This window comes from Sinocyclocheilus rhinocerous, unplaced genomic scaffold (genome assembly GCF_001515625.1).
Source record: "Sinocyclocheilus rhinocerous isolate Xijiao unplaced genomic scaffold, SAMN03320098_v1.1 scaffold1871, whole genome shotgun sequence".
NCBI classification, from domain to species: Eukaryota; Metazoa; Chordata; class Actinopteri; order Cypriniformes; family Cyprinidae; genus Sinocyclocheilus; species Sinocyclocheilus rhinocerous.
In genome coordinates this window covers 148,771-175,275 of record NW_015665799.1, presented here as the reverse complement: position 1 = coordinate 175,275, position 26,505 = coordinate 148,771, and the positions used below count along the sequence as shown (strand labels likewise).

Genomic DNA, 26,505 nt, shown 5'->3' with positions numbered 1-26,505 from the left:
AAATATGAGTAGTTACACTATTTGCGCATATTAAAGTCATCTATGTACATGACTGAACATTGCTAATGTTTAGACATATAGATAGACAGACGGATATATTATTATTAGCCTAGTCTGTCACGCAAGTGACTGATTTTACATAATCATATAGCAGAATTAGGCCTATAAAAATCTTATAAAACATATATTATGTATAAATACTACATTTTTACATAAAAATATTTTCTGTTTTACAGTTTTATATGTTTAATGTGTATTTAAAAGTATTATACAGTTTTGAACTTTGAGCATTTTACATTCTTTTTAGTCTTAAAATTAATGCCATTTTGTCATCTACGCGCTTTATGTACTGAAGTAGTCCGCGCTCCGCACCGCGCACGCAACAACGCCGCTGTTAGCGCACTGATCAGGTTGTCGTTCATCTCTCAACCTGCTGTGAAAGAGTTACAGCGTGGCTGATACACAAACTCCTTTCCCCTCCCCACCAACGTCACCATCCCTCCGAAACTAACAACATGGAGTCCGGTGTTTAGAGTGCAAAGGCGGTCTTCAGCGTTTGCTAAACCTATATGCTTTTCCCGGTGCTCCTGAGGGAAGGCAGCGACGCTCCGGGACGCATAAAGCGCAACGCACACATGCTCTATAAGCGTCAGTGCGTGTGTACCACTTGAATCCATATAAGACATGGAGAGCGCGACGTGATTGGACGCAGAAGATTCCAAAGACAGGCCGCTTTCCGTGAGTGTTGCACAATTCCATCCTCGCCGCACACATCCAGAGAGATGTTTAACAGATTGTGTTCTTGGAGAAGGACGGCGTTTGCTGATAGTCCAGTCTTGACATCGCAAGTTATAAACGCATGCAAACTGCATAGACGAGCCCCATTATTTCGGGAGCCGGTATATTTCCCCCCCCCAGTAAAAACGGCCTCCTTCGATATTATCAGCATAGGAAATGAGGCACGATAAAATAGGTCAGGCAGAGTGACACTCCTCAGGAATTAAACACAAAGATTTTAGTTATTAAAATGCACTCTTTCAAAGGTTGGATAGCACAGAACACTATAGCTAATTAATCACCAAATTAACCTCTCGAGTTTATAAACATCTTGCAAGTTTTCTTCTAATCTAGAGGTTTTCTTTAAAGATCCCATAATAATTTGACTTTTGAGGCTTCAGGTCCATGTCTATGCTTGCATAAGGTCAGGTTGCATCTTAGTTGTTTGTATTTTTGTCCAGAAATGGAATTGCTCTTCATAATGTAGGAAAGGAGAGGTGGACAGCAGTTGTACCCAAGCTAGTGCACCAGGGGACCATGGAACCTGAGGAGGATATCTCGACCAGGGAGCCCCAAGATCTGATGTCCAGCCAAGGGCTACTGCCTTCAACATCCACCTCCTTACTCAGCTGCACATTCCTGGTATAGTCAAGGCACCTACCAGTTCACCTACTTATACTGTGCCCTAAAAATATGTATTCTTTTTGTGAAGAAAAATACATACTTTTGAGTATGTAGCGTAGTAGTAGACAAGCTTTGGGACATACTAGTTCATCATAATTGTGTTACTTAGTTACATACCTCTGTTTAAACTGCCCTGTCAATCATCTTCTCACAGTTAAAATCCTCCACATTAAGTTTCATTTAATTTCCTTCCATATTATAAATGAAGCAGGCATGTTGATCTGCCAGTCCCAGGTCTGTTGTGCCAATCGCTCTCATGTGTTTGCATAATGACGCATTTATATCCGCCATGTTTGTAGTTTTTTTTTTTTTTTGTTACTTTTTATTTGTGTTTGTACTGTAGATACTAATTTCAACATATATTTAAGACACACTAATTCTATTTTGGAATAGTATTATTCAGGAAGGATAGTATGCAATTTGGGACACAGCATTTAACTCCCCTTTTTCTTTTTGGATTAATTTATTCACTTTTGCAATGAAAGAAGAAAACAGACTTAGCTTATAGAAAATAAACATTATAACTATACTATAACTATAAAATAGAAAATAAACTGTTAAGCTCCTTGCACACTGAGTCCAAAATTTTCGTCCAAATTTTTCGCACGTTAAAAAATAAATACGACCTCACGTTGTGTCAGTCATGTTTACACACTGCCTCCGAAACTTTCGTCCGTCATAAAAAATTCGGATCAGGTTCCAATCGCTCTCATGTGTTTGCATAATGACGCATTTATATCCGCCATGTTTGTAGTTTTTTTTTTGTTTTGTTACTTTTTATTTGTGTTTGTACTGTAGATACTAATTTCAACATATATTTAAGACACACTAATTCTATTTTGGAATAGTATTATTCAGGAAGGATAGTATGCAATTTGGGACACAGCATTTAACTCCCCTTTTTCTTTTTGGATTAATTTATTCACTTTTGCAATGAAAGAAGAAAACAGACTTAGCTTATAGAAAATAAACATTATAACTATACTATAACTATAAAATAGAAAATAAACTGTTAAGCTCCTTGCACACTGAGTCCAAAATTTTCGTCCAAATTTTTCGCACGTTAAAAAATAAATACGACCTCACGTTGTGTCAGTCATGTTTACACACTGCCTCCGAAACTTTCGTCCGTCATAAAAAATTCGGATCAGGTTCGATTTTCTGCGTTTTCGCATCCGTAACAAGCATTTTGATAGGAAATGATGACGAATACGACAAAAAAATCTAAAAAAACGCATACGAAAATTTCGGACTCAGTGTGCAAAGACCTTTACTCTATGAATTTAAAAACTATGTGGGAGCCATTGCTTTGATACAGTTTAATACTTTTTAATTATATTTTACAGTGATTATATACATTTTTGATTCCTATCTTTTAACAATCAGTGTACACCTGTGTGAGAATCGTGCAACATTTAATTCTTCCCTAAACAGAACTATGTAATGTTGGACTTGTTTCAACCCTCTGAACTCACAGGGGGGGTTATTGCATTGTGATGACATGGAGAAGGGTGATGGAAATGGAGATTCAGATGGCCCAAAATGCTTTTTCCCCACACTGGAGCATTGTAGTAAAGTACAGAGAAGTCCACGATCTTCAGCCTTCCCCTCATCTCTCACATGGGACTCGGACTCGGAGAAAGAAACCTTGGACGGTAATTGTCTCTTTAGTTCATTCTTACTTTCAAGTCAGTGAAAAATGCATGTCTGAATCATACACTCTCAGAAAAAAAGGGTACAAAAGCTGTCACTGGGGCAGTACTTTTTTAAAAAGGTACACGTTTGTTCCTTTTAGGTACTAATATGTACACTTTATGAACTAATATGTACCTTTAAGGTAGCAATATGCACTCTTTAAGCTTTTGTACCTTTTTTACTAAAAGTGTAAGAAACTCAGACCGACTAGAAATGAGAATCTGCAATGATTCAGCTAGTTTCAGAACTATTCTGTGTTTGTACTGTGAAACTCGTCTCTCTGTGAACAGTGTTAATGGTTTGTCTACATGCTGTAAATATAACTGTGAGTCTACTGCTTTCTGTGTGGATTCCAATGGTTTATGTCAGAGGAAGAACTTCAGCACTTTTCTAACCCTCATGGTCTGGCTGCTCACAGCCCAGGAAGTCCCACCTCTGGACAACAAGAAGACAGGTGAGATACAGATGATCATTCGGAAAAACAGGTTTATAGAAAAGTGCATTCATCAAGTTTTTTTTTTTTACATTGAAGGGTTTGATGGAAATAGATATTAAGCTGTAACCTATTCATCCATTTTTATCCTTATGCTTGCAGATTTGACATTGATCCGTGCCAAGAACCTGTGGAAACCAAGCACTTATTTCTTGAGAAGATCCCACTTGCCCCCCTGAAGGTGGAGAATCAAGGAGATGTTACATACAAGGAGACGAAAACTACAGACTCCAGCCTATCTAAACGTACAGCAAAACGTAAAAAAAGCTTGAAGTACCTCAATGCATGTTTTGATTCATGTCAATAACACCCTGTCATATATATATTAAAAAACTACTTAAGTCAATAAAGCCTTTTGCTGTTTACTTGCAGTGGAACAAGACAAAGTGAGCCATCTACCAGATACTGCACCAAAAGAGGGATGCCAAAAAGACAAGAAAGATGAGCAGAAAATGCTTAATAGTAGAGGGCGAGAAGAGAAGATCACCAAAGAGCCAGATGTATACACCTTCCCAGGAGACTCTGAGCCAGAAAGTCCACCACCTGGACCTTGGGCACACTGCACCTTCATCCAACGCCGAAGAAAGAAGAGGGCCATATTGAGGCCTTTCTCTGGCTTAGACACTTGGCAGCGCACAACGGGAGCCGGCAGGAAGACCAGAGGAAAACCCTCAGGAGCAAAGGAGCGTAAGAAAACCACAAAGGTTGGGGAAGGGATGTTTGAATTTAAAAAGGAAAAGGAAGAGAAGGTACGGGGAAGACAGTGGTCAGTAGTAGAGCACCAACTGGATGGAGACCTCTCACAAGAGATTTTTACATGTGTAGAATGTAGCATTTACTTCAAAAAACGCACCCATCTACTTGAACACATGCAAGAGCATGGCCAGGTTGGTAGATCTGGGAAGAAATGGCAATGTGGAGAAAAAGACTCTACGAGTGGACATCTTAATAAAAATGCTTTTGAATGTATAGAGTGTGGTCTGGAGTTTGTAGATGAGGTACTCCTGCTAGATCATCAGCGATGCCATGAGGAGTCACGGCAGAAAATCCTTGAAGAGATTGGAAAATTAAAAGAGGGGGATAAGCAGGTGGCAGAGCAAGCCAGTTGCAGTAAGGCATCAGAGCCAGCCTACCAAGAGTCAACAGATGTTAGTCAGTTTGTGTGTCTTAAGTGCAATTTTAGCTCTGATTTGCCTCAAGAACTCGCTGACCATGCCAAGACGCACAACACTCGAACAAGAGCTGGTGTCTATCGAACCTCACCCCGCTTTCAACAGAAGTCCTGCAAGAAAGGACAAGTTCAGTCCTCTGCAGATATTACGCCAACTCTTGTCACATCACCTCTCAACAAGAGGTACCCCATCCGGGCATCCAAAAAATCTAAAGAAACACAGCCCGAAAGTGGCACTTCACAGGTGGACTCTAGTTCGTTGTCTTGTCAAAGTGCTTCTGCAACCCCAGGAGAGGCCACAGAGCAACCTGATAATACAACTCTGCACGAAAATACAGAGCCTGCGGAGGAGTTGAGACAAACAGAAGAGCCCAGGGCAACTGTGGATAATCCTGTGGAAGAGAATGTTCCACAACCTCAGCATCTCATGTCGTCTCCGCCAAATCCCAGGGCTGCTCCGCGGCGTAAGGATGTGGCATTCAAGAGTATAGGGAATAAACGCTCAGTCCGGGCCGCGAGGGGTAAACTGGGGCGCACAAGAGCGAGTACAAGACTAGATCCTAAGTCCACCCTTACTCCCGTTATGAAAAAACAAGTCCAAATCTCAAACCAGACCGAAGATAAGTGCCAGAAAGAAGACATTCCAACACCAGAACCAGAACATGATCCAAAACAAGACTCCAAAACAGGTAAGTTAATAACAGGTTATTACACCAAGACAAGTCAGTGCGTAGCCTTGTAGCTAAACTGGCAAGGTGGTAACAATGGCAAGACTTCAGTGCTCAGAGAACAGTAATATACACACTGTATACAACTTGAATGCCCTAAAAGTTGCTCAGATACATTATACTTACCAGTGCAACATTTACATACTGAAAAAGAGAGGCTGAAAATTTTTATAAACTAATGATATATTTACTACTAAATTGTTAATGTATTTTCAGAAAGGTCTGCATTTTTCATCAATTTCTCACCGTCTCTTTATAACATTGTCACATGAAATAATACTGTCATTAACCACCTCAATAGAACAATGAGAATTTGCTTTCACAATTCCAATTTCATATAGGCAAATCTGAATAAATACATTACCTGTACCGTCTTTTGTCTTGTAGTGAAGCATGTATATGTGTGTGTGCACTACATGTATTGTTGTGTTATTGTGATGCCTGGATTTGATGTGCCAGAACCATCCTTAAACCAATATTTGTGTAGTGCAACTCCCTGTTTGAGTGACCGCTGGTTAAAGGAGTGTAGTGACTCTCCCCATTCCATTGGCCAGTTATAATTGTGAGGTGTTACTTCCTGTTCCATTGGCCGATGCTCACTATTAGCCACTGTTGGTGGTGTACAGACTTTCTTTCTTAAATTTTTATTGTAGGAGAATAACCTCCTACAACCCAGTTAACCCAGTCAGTGGCAATAGTCATCAGGACCAATACTTGAATGGAGGGCAAATGGCAAGCCTTGAAATTCTAGAAGTTCACTTGAGTCATGCTTGGCCATAAACTTGGGGAAATCCAAGGTTTCACCCTGGTCTGAACCTGGTCCCTTCCCCTGCAGACTCTGTGGAGGTACCTGCCCTGGCCTTGCAACTGAAGAGCAGCTGCTCAGCCAGCCTCCAAGGGGAAGCAGAGAGGCTGGGGTTGCTTGAGGGGCAGCAAGCCCAGCTAAGAAATGAGTTACCCCTCATCCACATAGAGTCTCTCAGTTCTGACCTCCAAACTCCCCTCTCATGCAGCAGGGTGATGGGTGAGTGATGAGCAGAGCCACAGAGATCTTAAACGGTTGCAGAGTAGCCAGGCCAAACTGTTCCTTTTGTATACAATGAGCCCAAAAATGAGAATTATGTCATCATTTACTTACCATCATGTTCCAATCCCATATGACAATCTTTCTTCCATGGAACACAAAAGGAGAAATTCTGACGGACATTCACAACACTTTTTACTTTTTTGGAGCAACTTTTGTTGTATAGAAAAAAGTAGCATGGACATTCTTCAAAATATCTTGTTTCATGTTTCGTAGGAAGTCATTCAAGTTTGGGACAACATGAGGGTGAATAAAAGATAACAGACTTTCCATTTCGGTCAACTATTCCATTAACTCAGCTTGTCACCATTATCATTGCATCCCAGATACATTTTGTTTGCATTTAACCATTAAATTGTGCAATACTGGTCTTGATTGTATTTTTCTTTTTATAACTGTTGAACACTGTAACACTCCACATTAACCCCACCCCACCCCAGAGACGGAGCCACCTGCCAGTGATCCTGATCTCAAAGCCAACTCCTCCTCGCCAAAGAAGAACAGCAAAAAGCTTGAAGCACAGGAGGAGGAACCCAAACTCAAAGAAGACAAATCTGATAGTCAGGAGAAGAGCGGAGAAGACACACTTGTTGCTGCAAAACTAGAGGATGATGATGATGATATTGATGATGACGAAGATGAAGAGGATGTTGTTAGTCGTCTTATTGATGCATTAACTGAGGAAGATGATGAAGATGATGATAGAGAGGGGTTGTTGAAGAATGTGGAAAGAAAATGCCCTTATTGCCCAGATCGATTCCATAATGGCATTGGTCTAGCCAATCATGTTAGGGGTCACCTGAACAGAGTGGGTGTCAGTTACAATGTTAGGCACTTTATCTCTCCGGAAGAGGTCAATGCCATTGAGAAGAAATTCTCCTACCAGAAAAAGAAGAAAAAAGGTGAGGATGCTTTTAAATGTAAATGTAACCTTGTTAATGTTTATTAACTTTATGTCTCATTAAAGTTTAATTGCCTGCTACACAGAACCAAAGGCTTGTTTTGACGCTCTTCTCTCCATTGCTACCTCTAGTTGCCAACTTTGACCCATCGACCTTCAGCGTAATGAGATGTGAGTTCTGCAGTGCCGGCTTTGACACCAGAGCTGGTCTCTCCAGTCATGCCCGAGCCCATCTCAGAGACTTTGGCATCACCAACTGGGAAGTCACGCTTTCTCCCATTAATATTCTTCGAGAGCTTTTTGCCAAGCATCCAGATCTTGTTCTACCCACTGCACCCACTCATACTCTCCAGTCAAGTCACCTTGTTAATGTTTATTAACTTTATGTCTCATTAAAGTTTAATTGCCTGCTACACAGAACCAAAGGCTTGTTTTGACGCTCTTCTCTCCATTGCTACCTCTAGTTGCCAACTTTGACCCATCGACCTTCAGCGTAATGAGATGTGAGTTCTGCAGTGCCGGCTTTGACACCAGAGCTGGTCTCTCCAGTCATGCCCGAGCCCATCTCAGAGACTTTGGCATCACCAACTGGGAAGTCACGCTTTCTCCCATTAATATTCTTCGAGAGCTTTTTGCCAAGCATCCAGATCTTGTTCTACCCACTGCACCCACTCATACTCTCCAGTCAAGTCAAGAGCAAAACTCTGATGAGGAGCAAGAGTGCAGGAAAGACATGAAGGATGAGGAGAACATGATAGCAGAACCCACCACTCTTTCTTCTGACTCTCCAAAACGGCACTGGAAGGATTAATGGCTGTGTGTTTGAGTTATTTTGAGGGGACAGCAAATTTACACTGTTATACAAGCTGTACACTCACTACTTTACATTGTAGCAAAGTGTCATTTCTTCAGTGTTGTCACATGAAAATATATAATAAAATATTTACAAAAATGTGAGGGGTGTACTCACTTCTGTGAGATACTGTGCGTGTATGTGTGTGTATATATATATATATATATAAGAAGTATTTAAAAGTCTGCATTATTTTTGTCACTACTCAAATGCAAGCTTTTTTGTACAAACGGTCAGATATTCTTTGATTCTACTGAAGCACAGGATGGTCTTTGAAACTTTGTAAAGTCATGCTGGATAATAACTTAAGGAACTATTACACACACTTGTGGAGTCCATGCTAGTGCATGCTGTTATCAAAGCAAAGGGGGATATAGAAAATTGATTGTTTAAAAAAATATTGAAAGTCATAATATAATTTGTGTTGGAAATGGTTGTAGGCCTACTGCATTAGCAAAAATGCAAAATCTCTAGTGGGCTCAGACTGGTTTAACTTTTGATCACTTTTTTGTTTCTCAGTTATTTTTTTCTTGATGTTTAGATGTTTTAACTCGCTTTTCAAAGGTTAACGAGGCAATACAATAAGTGTGTATTACTTACTCATGTTACTTTTATATTAAATAGCCTTTACCTGATCTGCTTTGTGGTCAGAAGTTCAAAATAAACTAAAGGAAACCTCAAAAGCTTGTGCATGCCTTGGGGTTTTTGTAATGCTGTCAGGAGCAGTTGTGAAAGCAGCTGTAAAGCTTTTTGTATGGTGCAGAACACGTTCTTAATGCAATCTTCATTAATGTAATTGATGTCTGGCATTTAATATTTTGCCTAGTCTCCGCCTTTATTCGGTTCGTCACGACTTGGTGCGTTAGTGCATGTGTGCGGGGCAAAATGGCTGCTTCCATCTCCCCGCAGACACAAACAATAGCGGAAAAATTGTCTGACTGTAGGTGCTGTAATAAGTCCGATGCGCTGCAGCCGCTGAATGGTGAGTGCATGCACTTCCGCGCCGTGCATGGGGATGCGTGAGAGATGCATATGCTCGGAGCCTCGCCACTTTTAAAGCTTGCATGGCATGCAATCGTGTTAACATTTAAGACAAGCTCCTGTCATACCCGATGTGCGTTTTAAATCACTGATGCCAAGAATGGTCCAGTTACAGAGTGCACGTACGAAAGCGACTCATTCCCCTGCTGCCTTAACAGTTTTCGATCTGAAAAGTCACGATATGTGACATTTTGCGCTCAGGCGCTTAATAAAGGCAGTTTTTGATGTCCTGTCAAAATGACGGCTTTTTTTTTTCAATGCATAGCCTATGTCTTTATGATTCTCGAAATTAGGCTGAGTCTTCGCCATTTTACTTCAGGTGCTTTTTTTAATGTTGAAATGAAATGGAGCGCGCCAGCTCTTTTTTCTTGGTTATTTCTTTTTGCGCTCAGGCGCTTAATAAAGGCAGTTTTTGATGTCTGTCAAAATGACGGCTTTTTTTTTTTCAATGCATAGCCTATGTCTTTATGATTCTCGAAATTAGGCTGAGTCTTCGCCATTTTACTTAAGGTGCTTTTTTTAATGTTGAAATGAAATGGAGCGCGCCAGCTCTTTTTTCTTGGTTATTTCTCTTTCCTCGCACTTTCACAAAACATTTTGAAAAGAAAATATCAGCGCTACTTGTTTTCTTTTACGCTGTCCTGAATAAGTTATTAAACGGTAGTTTTTCGTGTTTAACTTATTGCATTTAATGTCTTTTTTTCTCTTTATTGTCTGGTTATTTTATGGAGTATGCCATTACAGTGAATTTTCATTTTCAGTCTGAGCAGAAAAAGGGCTGATGTTGCTAGAATTGTGTCTAGGACGGATCAAATGACAGAACAGAAACGCCCACCGCAGGAACGCGTTCACAGCTTATTATATTGAATATGCTGAGAAGAGCAAGACCAGCAGGAGCTTCAAAAGAAAATCACTGTGTGCTGCTTGAATGTAGACCTGCTGAATTTACCTCTGGAGTGAATAAAGTATCAGTCTGTATATATGTTCATCTAATAGTTAGTCTCGAGAAATCAAAATTAAACAACTTTAAGTCAGACAAACCTGTTGTTTTATAATCTATTTGGTTGCTGTTAGTCAGCATTACTAGTTACTTTTCTAGTTTTATCGCCAGTTTGTCCATTTTAAAAACTCTCAGTCATTAAGTTTAATTGCTGCCAATAATTGCAATCAAAGAGCCGTGAAAGTTGTGCAGGACAAGATTTAGCAGGGTGCTGGGGTGGGCTGTTCCCCCTTTTAACATTTTCTCTGTGCAATATGGTGCCTGAGAGAGAGAGAAAAAAAGAGGTAGAAATAGTTGTTTAGTCACAGATGAATTTGTTACATTTATGGCAAAAAAATTGGGAGACTGTAATGTCATTATTGGACCAAAATATGATTGGAAATTGTACAGTGTATAATCTCAAAGGAAAATAATTTATGTGAATTTTAAGGGCTATTAGAAGGTTGAAATTATTTATGTTCAAATTCCTTCGCTGAAATTGACATCAAACTATATATTTTGTGATAATTTTGTGATGATTTTGTGCCTTATAAGTTACTGACCCCCATAATAAGGAAAATATTTAGCAGATGTCTTTTAACAGATAATATTACAGAATCACCTGGCCAGGTAATTAAGCATAAATTAATTACAAATATTTTTATTTTATTTATTCTGTGCATTAGATGAAGGTAAAGCTAGTTACAGTTTGTTTAAAGGAAACATTCATTTGAGACCTTGGTGGGTTTGACTCTACAATTAGCTAATTAAAAAAATGTTGTCTCTGTCTATGCATATAAAGATGGGGAGGAGGCAGAGGATGGGGAAGAGGAAGAAGAGGAGGCCCAAATGCCTGTTACAGATAAATTGGCCGCAAGTCCAGGAGAAAAGACCCTGTTCTCTATTGAGGAACAGAACCCTGAATCCAAAGAGACAGACGCTATGGGTAATATGAATTTTAGTCTTTTAATCTACTTTCAAAATAATAGCTCACCCAAAAATCAAAGCTCCATCATCATTTACACACATTGTGATGTTTAAAATCTGAGAATATTCTTTAAAAATTCACCTTTTGTGTTCCACATAAATTCATAAAGCTTTGGAATAACCTGATAGTGAGTAAATATAGACAGAAATTGTAATTTATGGATGAAGTAATCCTTTAAAAACATCTGAATTTGCTAGTGTTAATTGTATGAACATGAATATTTGAGCTGATGGGATGTTGTTACATATATTTTTCCTTATTAATCTGGTCTGTCACCTTGATTTTCTGTCTCTTTACATGACATTTTACAAACATTAGTTTTGATTTCCACAGTGGAGAGTCAGTAAAGGTCTATTAACTCTGCTTAGTGAATAAACTGAAAAAATTTGGTTAGAAGTCCCATCTATCAAAATGCATAAGATAGGTCTTGAATCACCATTTCTCTGTTTTCCAGGCTCTAACCTGTTGAAATGTGAGTTTTGTGGTGCTGCCTTTGAGACACGTCGTGGTTTGTCTAGCCATGCCCGCTCTCACCTACGCCAGCTCGGCATCGGCATGTCAGAGAACAGTGGCGCACCCATTGATCTCCTCTACCAGATCACTAAGGAACGCTCCATTGATGCACACTTCACTAGCACCTCCCCTACTGTGGAATCTCCTAAGAAGCTCCAGCACCATGCCCCTATTGTTCCTATACCTAGCCCCACAAAAGATGTTGAAACTGAAGAAGGACTGCTGGACACCAAGCCCCTTGTCCCGTTCTCTATTGCGGGTTCCGCTATTAAAGTTTCCTCTTCCCCAACTACTCACTCTGCAGCTGGCTCCCTGCCTTCCTCTCCATTTGTAAAGTCTCGGTCCCCTTCCCCAGTGCTGAGAAAGGCTCCCATCTCTTCCCTCCTACCCGTGTCTTCCCCACTGCGATCCCAGGAGCATAAGACCTTAGGAAAGAACCAGTCTACAAACCTCTCCAGTCCGAACAAACCATTCTGGGCACCGCAAGAGTCGGATGCCCCATTGAATCTTAGTAAGAAAGCATTTAATGTACTAAATACTAATAAATAATTTCAACAAGTTGTTTGTGATTTGTTTTTGTTGTCTTGTGGTCATCAATTTGTTCTTTTTGCGTTTTTATTGTCTGTCCTTTTTACAATCTCTTTAATTTTTCTGTTCCTCTCACACTCCTTTCTAGCAATGGACATGGACTCTAAAGACATTATTTGCAAGTTGTGTGGTGCGTGGTTTGAAACAAGAAAAGGCCTCTCGAGTCATGCTCGTGCCCATTTGCGCCATTTTGGGATTGAGTACTCAGAATCCAAGGGCTCCCCCATTGACTTACTCAATCGGTTCATCTTGACTGATGATTTTAAGCACAGAGCAAATTCTTTTCTCTCAGACGGTCCAGAAGACCTGAGGTCCCACAAGACCAGCATGACATCCCTCTTACCCTCCACTTCCACTTCCCCTAAGAGATCTCTTCACTCCAGCCCTGTCCTATATAAAACAGCAACCTCTTCTTTGAGGACAACAATTGGCTCCAAAGCTACCTCCTCTTCTACACATCCCTTATTGGGCCCACCCCCAAAGAAGCTGAAACCCTCCTCGTTACAGGTCCTTCGTTTCAGTAGTGGGGAAGTGATGTCCTTTCCTATAGGTAACAACTTTTATGTGTTTTTGCATGTCCTTGTCTATTGTTTACATCCTCAATTATGTAAGGTAATTTACACACCTAAACTGACTTAAGTCTGATAAATTGTTCTCTACCAGAGCCGATGAAAGACGTGGGCTGTGAATTCTGCGGAGAACTTTTTGAGAACCGCAAAGGCCTCTCCAGTCATGCTCGCTCCCATCTGCGCCAACTTGGGATCACCGAATGGTCTGTGAATGGCTCACCTATTGACACACTAAAAGAGATTATAGTCCGTCGAGGCCTACCGTCCATCATACCTCTGAAGTCCCCCAAATCCCCCTCCTCTTCTCCGAGTCCTGGACTGCCTCGGACCGCAGTCCAGTCCTCTTCCCCACCAGGGAATGTGCTTGGGCGCCTGCCTTTCCATTTTGCCCAAACTCCAAGCCATGACCAGCCTGCTACCCGCAAAATGTCTCCTTCGACATCTACTACCAGTTCTTACCCAACCGTAGAGCTGGTTAAACCGAAACCAGAGCCTGAAATTGTAGAGGTTACCATGAAAGGATCAGACATGGGAGTAAATGAAAGCTACAACCCAGAGCCACTACATTCCAGTTTAAACACTTCAGATACTGTTTATCCAGTCAACTTGGGTATGTTTTTCTGTTTTCACAGCTGTGATATGTGTTTGTTTGTTTACCCTTAGCATTTTCAATGATCTTAATGGATGACTGAATCCTTCCCAGCTCAATCTGTAGTCTTTTTATTGTTTTCCTCCTACAGTTATGACTCAGGAGAAGGAACCTTCCCGTGATATTCGCTGTGAATTCTGTGGCGAATTCTTCGAAAACCGCAAAGGCCTCTCAAGCCACGCACGTTCTCACTTAAGGCATATGGGTATCACAGAGTGGTCTGTGAACGGCTCGCCAATTGACACACTGTGGGAAGTCATGAGGAGACAAGGCACTACCCCTGCATCTGTTGCCTTGGGCATAAAGGAGGAACCGGGTCAGGATGGTGGGATTTCATTGAACAGTCCAGGCTATCAGTCCTCTGCCCTGTCCCGCAAGTCACCTCTTAACCTGCTTCACTCTGGCTCGCGTCTTCATAAGCATGGGCTGGGAAGCGTTGCCTTGTCCTCCACCTCACCTGTGGGGAAGATTTTTGGAGTGCCTCCTCTGAAGAAGAAGGTGCTGGTGGAGGAGGGACAGCCAGGAGAGAGAGCACTGCTCATCCAATCTAAAAACTTCTCGCCTCCCCCACAGGACTATTCCTTTAAGGGTAAAGCCTCAGTGGAGAAGCATGTGGTAGGCCACATGGGTAAGTTTATATATTTGCCTGACTCCTTATTTGGTTCTTTTCCATGACATTGTTTGAAGACTATTTGTAGTGCATTGCCTGTGTTGCTTCCATGTTTGCAGAAGAATGACTCTCAAGTAAATAAAAGACCCCAATTCAGAATTCCAATACTTAAAATAGATTCAATCATGTCAGTGGTTATAAGTGAAAAATGATATCAAAACTGACCCTATCTTTAGATGTTTCTGGTCTTATTGTGAACTACTCATTGTTTGCATGTTTGGCACAATATTTATTGGTTTCCTTGTTGTGCGAATAGTCTCAAGAACAATGTGACTTCATCTTTTTGTTTTTCCTTTTCAGATGCCAGTTGTGAACTCTGTGGATTCTACTTTGAGAACCGGAAGGCACTGGCCAGTCACGCTCGAGCACATTTACGACAGTTTGGCGTGACGGAGTGGTGTGTAAATGGTTCGCCTATCGAGACGCTGAGTGCCTGGATACGCAGCCGTCCACAGAAGGCAGCAGAGATGCAGCAAAGTTATGCACAAGGAGCCCGCTATGCCCAAAAGAAAGTATGAAAGCAACTGGAACAATTTTGTGATTCTTTACTACCCTGCCCAGTCATTGCAATTCTGTGGTGTCTTGCTGTGAAAATTTGAAAAGCTTGCTTTTTAATATAAATTGAAATGGCTGTAATCTTTTGCAGAGGTGCAGTTCCACTCTCTCACCATCCTGTGACTCTGACTCTACAACTCCTGTTTCCCAAAAGCCCGCTGTGGCCAAATGGGCATCTCTCACTTTGCCTCAAAAGAGAGCAATTGGACGGGATGTCAACAGTTGTTCCTGGGGGTTGTCATCACGGGGAACTGACGCAAAAAGCAGGAGTGGAAGTTCCACTCAGCATGGCCTTATTCCACAGCCTGGAGCTCATCATTCCAATAATGCACTTCCACATGCGCAGGTGGCGCATAGTGAACTCAACGTGCGTTTGCCACGAGGTCTGAGCACATCTTCACCTCGATCTCTTCCTATCCCTTTTCTTCTATCTGCCTGGAAAATTATACCTAAGCTACCATTTTCTTTCTCTTAAGGATTTGAAAGACGGCCACTTAAACACCCATCACATGCTGAAGGAGGTGAGGGAGAGAGTGGCCCCCCAAAGCCTCGCTCCAGTACCGTTCCTGCCCTTGTGCCAAAGCCCCCCTCCACCCCACTGGTTAGACTTGTGGGTAAAATTTACTCACTCAAGTGCCGGTGAGTTGTGTATATTCTGTACTTGGATATTAGATCTGTTCCATAACCTAGTGAGCTGCCTTGATATCTTGACTGCCTACTAGCATGCTAACCAAAAAGGAACCTTGTAAGTGTTCTGTTTTAGAACAATCTAGAATGGTGGAAATTCCATGTGCTACGCAACCAGCACTTCTCACTGGCCCGACTTGCAACTAAGGCTACGTTTACACTAGTGCGAATGTGGGCAGCCACGCCATTGTTTTAAAAAGTTTCTGTTTTGGTTTGTTTACACTGAAACGCAACCTCTGAGTTTTCAAACGAAAATGGGGTCTGCTGCGTTTTTGAAAGTCAGTTTTTGGGGATAGAAAATGCCGGAGTAGTGTAAACAACAGGCATAGTGTAGCAAAAGTTATGCATTTTAAAACAAAAACTCACTAGTGTAAACGTAGCCTAATTGCAGTTAGCAAGCATGTTGCTAAGCTAATAACATGATACGGCAATAAATATAAAGAATGTATAATACACATAAATACTGGATAGACTAGTCTACTTTTTAACATATTTGTTTTGATACTTTTCTCTGTTTAGTAAAATATATTTATAATGACATTATCTACAATTGTAGCAACTCCATGTGGCAACAAGCAGTATTCTTACATCACTCAGCTCTCAGTTAATGTTAGCGTGTTGGTATATTTGCACTATTAAGCATAAAAATAAATATTGCACACATTAAAGTGACCTTAAAGTGTGATCATTGGTATTTATTATTAGAGCTGTTATATTAATTGTATTTTATATATTATATTTATTGATTTGTTTTGCTAAGTAAAATTATATATAATTACATAATTCAGCATCTCTCTCAACTCATAAAATATTTCAAATTGTATATATTTTTTATATTGTTTATCCAAGATCATATTTATGTCCTAGTGCAGTGGTTATCAAACCTCTCCGTGAAGTACCCCCAGCACTGCAAATTTTGTATGTCTCCCTATATCTGACACACCCACTTCAGGTCTTGCAGTCTCCACTAATGAGCTGATGAGTTAAATCAGGTGTGATAGATGAGGGAGACATACAAAATGTGCAGGGCTGGGGGTACTCCAGGACAGGTTTGAGAACCACTGTCCTTGTGCATTTTGGCATCTAGATAGTATGTTTGAAATAGCTGTAAATGTGTAAGCCCTCAGAACCAATTGTCATTTATTTGTAATTCATTTCTTTTAGGTTCTGTGACGTGGAGTTTCACGGCCCTCTCTCGGTACAGGAGGACTGGATCAGGCACCTACAGCAGCACATTCTCAATCTTAACTACAACAAGACTGCTTCACCCGCAAACGACACTCCCGCCCAAAGTGACACTCCTGATCCCAAGCCCCTAGTCTCAGCTGCTACCTCCACGTCAACTACGACCACAGCTCCCGCCACGACCCTGTCCACGCCCTCCCCAAAGCCCACAACTACGCCCACATCAGCTTCCACACCTACACCCGCCCCCAGCCAAGCCTCCGCGGGGCGGCCGGCCACAGCAGAGCCAGTTCCTTCTCCTGCTAATTAGGCCATGTGTCCTTCCTACATATGTGTGAGATGCCATCATCTTCACCAGTTATTTCCATGATTTGTTTCTGTATTACTCATCTTTGATTATTTCAATCTCTGATCAAAGGGAGAGATTTTTCGAAAAATCTCAGCTAGCGACCCACTTACCCTGACCTACATCGCAAGCATCTGTTATGATTCAGGCGTGAGGTAGGTGTGTTGCCATGACAGTTCTCATCTCCCTTTTGTCTCGCAAGGATGGACCGTTATTTATGAACAAGAAAAAGTCACAGTATAATGCAACTTTACATTTGTTTTGTGGATAAGCTTTGATTGTTTCGAAAAGCAGAATGAGTATGTGGTGAGTTCAGTTCAGTAAGCTATTTGGCCCTTATGCCCAATGACTAATATTTGTTGTTTAAAATGAACTCAAAACTGATTAGCTTACCAAATGTATTCTTAAATTGTCGGCAAATCAGAGAATTACAATCAAAACGGCACAGATATAAAGCTCAACCTTAAATGGTTTTACTATGAAGGACTTAAACAAAAGGCCTTGACCCTTTGAAACAAAGCTTATCTGTTTCTAGCATTTGCAAGTTCACAGTTTGTAACTGTTTTAGCTGTGATAATTGACTACAAGCCTGCACTGCCATGCAGTTATCAAAAGATACGAGACGTTCGTTTTAAGCAGACACAGATGGGTTTGTGTCCAAACGGGACATGCCTTTTCTTTTCTGCAGTCCCACTGCAATCTAGACGTTGATAATCTCAGTTGAGTCTTGCCACTTAGAGTTGATGATCAAATTTGTCTGGAACCGATTGCTGCTAAATATTTAAATAAGTTAAGCACACTTAGTTAAATGCATCGTTTTAGCACATGACCAACAAAATGAGCATGCAAATTCTGTCATGCCTTCCAGTTGTATTCAACCATACGTATTTATGCCTTTGTTGCTTTTTTGTATGGCACATTGTTTTGTAGCGCGTTTGCACAAGCTTATGTGATGCTTTGCATAATGCTTTGATGAATCCGATCCTAGATCGCTCCATTTTCTCTCCATTTAATTCTGTGCTTGGCACAAAGTAAACTCTAAATGAAACAGTCGACACAGCTGTCTAAAAGTCTTCTTTGCTGCTTTATAAATGATACTTAAGCTTTCTGAGAAATTGCCTTGGAACAAGTTGATGGCCCGAAGTATTTTATGCTCATAAAAGTCAATTTTTTCCCAGATGCATTTCAAGAGAACCCAAATTATGGCTCATCTGAATGTTGAACGAACTGAAATATTTGGCTACACTACATTTGAATGTTTCACAAGAGTAAAAGGTTAATGCACTTTTATCTGCGAAGAATTAAGGAGTGTTTGTATATATATACCGTATATATATATATATATATATATACACACATATATAGTTTTTGTTTTTCTGAGCATAAAGTGCTAAGTCTATGACAATTTTTTCTTAAAGATGTTTTTCCCTGTACCAATTTGAAGGCATTTTCACAAAAACGTAAACTGTAGAAATTTGCCAGTGACAGAATGTGCCAAAGAGAACGTCACGCATGTCTTGGTAGCTTTAGCTTTTGCAAGTTTTTTGCAAGTCTGTTGTTTTGTCTTTGAGCAGCTGATGGCAGCAGCAGATTTGCTTGAAAAAAAAAAATATATAGCAACTGACAGTTGTACTTTATGAGTATACTATACAAGTACACCATACTCGTGGTGCCAGGAATTGACTATGACGATTTTTACCGCGAATACGGTGACTGCCTCCCAAACATACGAGTGCTTTTGGTTAAATTTCCATATCTGCACAGGAAAGCAATAACAAACTGGTCCACTATGGATGTTTGTTGCAGCTTTCACGACTTAACTCTTGACTGTTAGGCTTTTAGTATTCCAAAAGGGAATATTATTGATATATCTAACCTAAAATATGTATAGGCAAGAAGAAGATATTAACAGTTTAACACTTCAAATGTGATCTTGATCATTGTGAATTTATTTAGATTTTTAATGCTGTGTATTTTTTAATGAGACGTGCGTTCCTTTACTTGCAGTTACATACCAGTGGAATAGATCAGTGTTTTACTTTTTATTCTGTCAGTTTCTCTTTTAAGATACAGTACATTGGTGCTCATGCGGACGAGTGGATGTGAATGGATTTTTAATTGAAGATTGTTCCAAAGGGAGATTGTCAAGTCCTTGCGCAAGGACTCTAAAAACGTGTCTCTTAAATGCAACTGCTCTGTACATTATGTTCTTGGTTAGTTGGGTCATTTTGTGACTGTTGCCCAGTTGGCATGTGCTTTACAGCTGATGGTGTACGTTCTCCTAAAGATCTCCTCAGCTGGTTTAGACTGCGGTGTCTGTACAAGTATTTGTGTGTATGAGAGAGACGAAAATACTTTTTGTGGCTGAAAGAGAGAAATGCCATGGAATTGTTGACCAGAGGAAGATTCGTGTGAATCTGCTCTTGAATGAAAATCATTAAATGTGATCTGAAATCTCAGTGAGTTGTGCACGTATCATTTTTTGATTCATAACACAGGAGGATGATCAACAATGCCGTAATTTCATTGGACGGAGTACAGCAACATTCTTTCGCATGTCTTATCAGCGCTGGGACTGTTGTAAACAGTACGATAGCAAAACAAACTGCTGGCAAATGGTTAAAGTTGACGCTATGGGAACACAGTGATAACAAGCTTCCTGAGCTGCTGTACTATATTTGTAAAATGCATGCTGCTTTTCATGAATAGGGCACAAATGCCATGTTACTTTGTTAGATAAACTATTACGTGAAACTAGCTTGCCATGGCAAATTGTACCCAGGATGTAGGCCAAAATCAACATGGTGATTTGGTCTGTCCAGTCTCAGAGGTCTTGGACCTTATACAGCAGTTAAAATCATACATCATAATTTTAACAATCTGTTTTGTTATTCATTTTATTGTGATCAAATTTGCTAAAGTAAAAATTGTTTTCTATACAGACAAATAATATGGTCTTTGCAATTTTTGGTTTTTACACCATTTGTTGTGTTGACATTTGTCAAACTCAACCATTTAAATCTGTTACCAGAAAAAGGTGATTTAATCGATTTGTCAAGTCTTAATATTATGAACCAACATTTAGTCTACTAGCTAGGCTAGTTTAATGTAAGCTAAACCTTTGACCCAGTTACCCATTCTGGTGTATTTTACTTTACTTTACTTTACTTAATTTACTTTTATCTTAGTATCTTATTTTATTTTGCACAGTATGGCAATTTTGGTATCACTTAACAATAAGGTTCTATTTGTTGACTAGTTAATTACATGAACTAACAATGAAAAATAGTTCTAAACCCTTTATAAATCTGTTATTTTCAACATTATTATAATCAAAAGTTGTATCGATTAATACTCTTTAATGGACTAACGTTAACTAATGGTGTCTTGTTGTAAAGTGTTACAACAATTTCTTTAGTTATTTTTACTGGTTAACTGATTATTCTATTTTGTTTTTAAGTTAAGAAAGGTGAAGTAATATTTTTGTCAAGTCTATAAATATTATGAACCAATATTTAGTCCTAAACCAGCTATAGGCTCTATTGAGTGGCAGTTTAATTTATGCTAAACTTACCTTTTATTGCATTTTATTGTATCGGATGGCATACATTTTTAAACATGATTTAGATATGTTCTCATACCATATAAAATAAAACCCCTCATATAGTCTGCCCTCCTGAGGTTGGCTTTCACAAAAAGAAAAAAAAAAAAGAATCTAAAAAAAGATAGATAATATATTTTTAGGATTTTTAAAAAGAGTCTCAGACTTTATTTTACACAATATTTATGCTAAGTAAATGTGGAAAATATTACAAACACACACCAGAGGAGGGCGCTATTGAGCTACAGAGAGTAACATATTTAGACTTCTTACTAACCTTATGAATCACGGCCACTAAAGAAATAACGGTAGAACTTTATTTTACGGTGTCATTGTTGCACATGTTACATGTCCTTACTATTATGATAACAATAAATCGTGCATATAATTTCATGTAAGTAACCCTAAGCCAAACCCTAATCCTAACCGGTAACACTTTATTTTAAGGTGTCCTTGTTACAGTGTAATAATAAGTAATGAGTAATATTAATTAAATACATGTACTTATTATATGGTTAGGGTTTGACTTAGGGTTACTTGCATGTAATTATGCTTAATTTTTTTGTTATTATAATAGTAAGTACATGTAACATGTGTAACAAGGACACCGTAAAATAAAGTGTTACCTCCTAACCCTAACCAGTAAGTACATGTAGTTAATTAATACTATTCAGTACCTAAATGTATAATTATGCTGTAACAAGGACACTTTAAATTAAAGTCTAACCGAAATAACCCATTTGCTAACTTAGAATTTACAGTTAGAGTATAACATGGAATATGTTGTCAATATTTTTATTTTTTGTGATGGTATTACTGTAGTTTCTCGTCATAGTTGGATGCCTACAGAAGCTTTTGATGGCAGGAAGTATGGAAAGCATTCCATGTTCAGTGATTTTGTGCAATTGACATTCTCAGATAGAACTGATAAAATGAGGAGTCCAGTTTGACGTCTCTTTAGATAAACATATTTGAGCACATGGCTTTTGAAAGGCTTTAATGTGATAATGGATATTTATGAATTCATGTACTTCTCAGTTTGTCAATATCAAAACGTATACAAAAGACTGTACTCTTGAGTGTGAGCTGTCTGATGTATTATATACATCATAATTATACAGTGTGAAAAATCTTAGGACATTTGCACAAAAGGAAGAAAAGACGCAGACATTTCCCAGGAACCTTGGTGTTAAATGTAACGATAGACGAGCTGCTGTGGATGGGGGTGTATATGGCAAACTGAAACAAACATGAATGCAGACGTAAAAGCCAAACAATGCCAGATCCGAGCAAAGGGGAGGAAACATGGCGAGATGCTATGAGAGATCTGTGTCTGACAGGATGGGGAAATAGCTCAGACATAAACTATACTGACACACTTGTGTCTCTTTTAAGTGGAGAAAAATACCAGTCCTGTGTCTCACATCAGGCGGAAAGACTCAAAGTCAAGGCTAAATCTGATCAAAGACATTGCAAGGAACAAAGAACCACAAGGCCTACTTTTGTGTATTTTTTGCACAGCTTCTCAAAGCAACTTGGTAAAATTATATAACAAGGTTCTATTTGTTAGCATTAGTTAACTACATTTGATAACATGACCTAACAATGAAACATACTAAAAGTTAATCAACAGTTGTATCTCTTAATTTAATATATTATATAATAATGGGCCAGATCGACTGATTTTTATTGAATTATATTTATTCATTTTTTTTAAGTGATCGACGCTGATTGTGATATATGCATTTATTGCATTGTTTTTACAGCGTATCAGCATTATATTGGCCATTATATTCATTTGCTTATACTAAAATGAGACATATGCAAATCACTTATTTTAGACAATATTTTCACAAAATATTGAAAACCAAAAATGTTTATTATGAAGTTTGTCTGTATTCTGGAATTGATGTAAGAAGCAACTAACGCTTCTGTTGATGTCTGCCTTGCCAGTATATCAGTTCACCATGAATTAGTGACCGATTATCAAATAGATATCTTTTGAATTTATGAAGCTTTATGAAACTTTTCTATTGTAGTACTATTTATTTTTTTAATACAGTATAGAAGATAAATTGGCATGTGGATAATATAACTTGTGATGTAATCTCTCACAAAAAGTATAGTTGCAGGAAAAGTTAAGTCTTACAGGTTGTTCAAATCATGTTTTTAGCATGCAAGTATTCATATTGAATCACATTTCAGGAGATTTAAAGGGATAGTTCACCCAAAAATCCATACTTCCATAGTATGGGAAAAATACTGTGGAAGGCAATGGCTACTGTCAACTGTTTGGGTACTTATATTCTTCAAACTATCTTATTTTGTGCTCGGAAGAAGAAAGAAATTCATACAGGTGTGGAACGACATTAGGGTGAGTAACTAATGACAGAATTTAAATTTCCGAGAGAACTGTCCATTTAAATGCTGGTTATGACTGATTTATACACGTTTTGAGATTGCTTTAGTGCTACTTTATGGTGGTTTCTAATGGTACAGATTAGCTGTCTAGTTTTACTACTGAAAAACACTAACTCTTTCTTCTAGCTTGCTGATTTCCTGTCATTATATGTCTTATGAAAGAGCGGTCTGGCATACAGATGTACCACAGGTTTTACACAACTCAAGTGTGCCACACAGCTTTCACAGAACATTGACTCATAAAGCTTTAGCAACGTCTTTGGCAAAGTGTTATAGGTCACAAATGTTTATTTTTGGGAATGTGCAGCCTGTTTTTGAGAATTTGTATGGTCATGCAATTCCAAAAATGTCAATTTTTTAATCCACAAGAAACGCATGGAAGATTTTTGTAATGAACTTTTCATAAAACTGTAGAAATTATGTTTTCAAATGATTACTAAATAAATAAGTGGAGATAAAATTACTATAATATTTACCATAAATATTGTGTAATAAATATTATATATTAAATATTATAAGGTTATAAATTGTCACAATTATTTTGTTAATGTATGCACACAATGCATTTATCATCAAAAGATTCTACATATAATTTGTATATCAAATTTTAAGGCTGATTTGGAGTCGTCATGTTTTCCTTCATAGTGGGTTAGAGATGAGGGATGAGTGGACAAGCTGCTCTAAGTGTTTCTAATAAGCCATCATGCGTTCTCTCTAAGGGCAGCGGGCCGTGTTTCTCTCGATCTCTATCTAATCCCCATCGTTTATCTGCATCAGTTCTTGGCAGCAGAACAGAGGTCTCTGGAGATCTCACTGAGCTGCTAGTGATTCCCTCATGAGACATGCAGAGAGATTCTAGGCATCTTGAAAGATGAAGTTTGCATTGATCCACCAGATTGTCCATCCATGCCTCATATTTGAACCGTCCTATTAAGATTGAGCTGTTGTTCTGCATGCAGACGTACATTACCGTCAATCCCAGATTGTTTTTGTTGCCAGTTCTGATTTAGATGTTAGTATTGGGCTTTCAGAGTTATATTGTTCTGTATAAGGTCATGATGAAGTGAAGCTCTGATGGTTCAGATCCACACAGACTTAGTTTGAATCCTATAGGCACTAGCCCAGCTAACAGGGAACGTTCTCACAACTTTCACTAATGTTTTTTTAAAAGTTATGTAAATGTTAGGACAAAACGTTCTTAAAGTAATGTTTATGGAACATTCTCATAACATTGAGACAAAAAGTTCTTAGAACAACATTTTCACAACATTCTCATGATGTTATTTTTTCTTGATGAATGTTCTCATGTTGAGAGAAAACGTTCTTAGGGGGCGTTCACACAGAATGCGTGGTGTTTGCATCTATGGGCCCTATTTTAACGATCTTAGGGTGCATGGTTTAAAGCGCACGGCGCAGGTGCACTCAAGGCGTGTCCGAATCCACTTTTGCTAGTTTAACGACTGGAAAACGGTCGGCGCGCCCGGCGCATGGTCTAAGAGGGCTGTCCCTATTCACTTAATGAGTAATGGGTGTTTTTGGGGCGTAACGTGCAATAAACCAATCAGAGTCTCATCTCCCATTCCCTTTAAGAGCCAGTTGTGCTCGTGCCATGGCGGATTCGCTATTTACATGGCGGAATTTGCAAGCGCAAAGACAGAACGCGTCTCCAGAGAGCAAACGGAGCTGCTTGTGCGCGAGCAAATAGGTAGCCTAATTCTGATAAGCAGAGTGTACGCATGCTGGGGCCCCGCCTATACTAACGCGCTCTTTAAATAACAAAAAAACTACTGCGCCATTGACTTTAGACCAGTTTTTTGTTGGTCAATGCAGTCTATTTTCAGTTCCTCAAAATATGAGGCAAAAGAAACATGCACTAACTGCTCGGTGACTATTATGTGTCTTTAAAACTGGTGTTAAAGTTAAATGCCTGACTTCATGCAGGCATCATCATCAGCATACATTTGTAAATAGTATTATCAATAATTTATAATTGCATTTCACCATCCATTTAACATATACTAATGGAATAAAGCTTTTGTTATGCTATGATTGCTAATTTCAAGAGTGATGTTTATTGCAGATGTCATTCTCTGAACACAGTGACCTTACGGCTGAGTGAGTCATGTTCAACTATTGCAAAAGATGTATTAAAATAGAAAGCTTAAAGGAAGAGAGGAAATCTTTCAGTGTTTGTTCACCAGTTTGTTGTCCAATGTTTGTTTTAAACACTTAAAAGAAGACTTCACCCAAAATTGTACTCACTCTCAGACCATCCAAGATGTGGGATGAGTTTGTTTCTTCATCTGAACACATGTGGAGAAATGTATCATTATATCACTAGCTCACCAATGGATCCTTTGCAGTGAATGGGTGCCGTCAGAATGAGAGTCCAAACAAGTGAAATGAAAGTCTACACATTTGAAACCAAGAAACCAATCCAAGCCATTTTTAACTTTAAACTGTTGCTTCCAGCTAAAATACAAGTCCTCTGTCCATAATACTGTATTGCTTTCTCCAGTGAAAAATTCTGAAGTCTGAATCAGGAGAGAAATATGCACAGATCAAGCACCATCCAAAACAAATCTTAACAAATATGTCAGTGGATTTGGAGAGAACAACAGGAGATTTACTTTTTCAATGGAGGAATTGCTATTCTGGATTATGGACTTGTATTTTGGCCACAGGTGATGGTTCAGAGTTAAAACATCTTAATGATTAATTTGTTTCTTACAAGCACACAGATTTCACAAGACATCAATTGCTGGACTGGAGTTGTGTGGATTAATTGTGGATTATTGTGATGTTTTTATCAGCTGTTTGGACTCTCATTCTGACGGCACCCATTCACTCCAGAGGATCCATTAGTGAATTAGTGACGTAATGCTAAATTTAAATGAATCCATTCCAATGAAGAAACAAACTTTTCAACATCTTGGGGGGCCGGGGGTTGAAGCACATTTTCATTTTTGGGTGAACTATAAGTGTCTTTGGTAAACAAACATTGAGATATTTCCTCTCTGCTGATGATTTGAATGTACTGATGTGTAGATTGTTTTATTTTAAGATATTACTGTTCAATCCTGGCAATTTTTAGTAATGCATATCATATTTATACCAGTTCCCTTCTCTAAGCCACTATATTTTAACTTTGCTTTATTTGTTTGACATTGATGCATTCATTTACAGTCATTTTTCAAATCCCACCACTCAAACAATTTCATAAATCAACTTTTGTTGGTGTTCAAGACCACATGACACAGTTGGGCATTTGTTTCTTTCCAGAAGTCCCAAATCGACTGACATAAATTGTGGTCAGGAAGCCTTCAT

At 39.0% G+C, this 26,505-nt stretch overlaps 1 protein-coding gene across 1 annotated transcript; it reads left to right on the top strand.

Annotated features, from left to right (window-relative positions):
* The first annotated feature begins 504 nt into the window (after positions 1–504).
* On the top strand, positions 505–19,615 carry LOC107731472 (protein Wiz-like). Its single transcript, XM_016542564.1, has 18 exons — positions 505–738; positions 1,239–1,419; positions 2,939–3,116; positions 3,526–3,610; positions 3,752–3,906; positions 4,022–5,509; positions 7,073–7,534; positions 7,998–8,342; positions 9,213–9,368; positions 11,209–11,352; positions 11,849–12,418; positions 12,584–13,045; positions 13,159–13,674; positions 13,805–14,341; positions 14,684–14,895; positions 15,030–15,321; positions 15,415–15,577; positions 16,790–19,615. The coding sequence occupies exons 2-18, from the start codon at positions 1,315–1,317 to the stop codon at positions 17,118–17,120; spliced, it is 6,201 nt and encodes a 2,066-aa protein (XP_016398050.1). The 5' UTR covers positions 505–738; positions 1,239–1,314; the 3' UTR covers positions 17,121–19,615.
* The last annotated feature ends 6,890 nt before the right edge of the window (positions 19,616–26,505 follow it).

Bases quoted from the DNA above. Each gene is read 5' to 3' on its own strand.
- LOC107731472 (XM_016542564.1), top strand. From the start codon at position 1,315: ATGGAACCTGAGGAGGATATCTCGACCAGGGAGCCCCAAGATCTGATG. The intron at 9,369-11,208 runs GTGAGTGCATGC...ATGCATATAAAG, and splicing joins TGCGCTGCAGCCGCTGAATG to ATGGGGAGGAGGCAGAGGAT. The intron at 13,046-13,158 runs GTAACAACTTTT...GTTCTCTACCAG, and splicing joins AGTGATGTCCTTTCCTATAG to AGCCGATGAAAGACGTGGGC.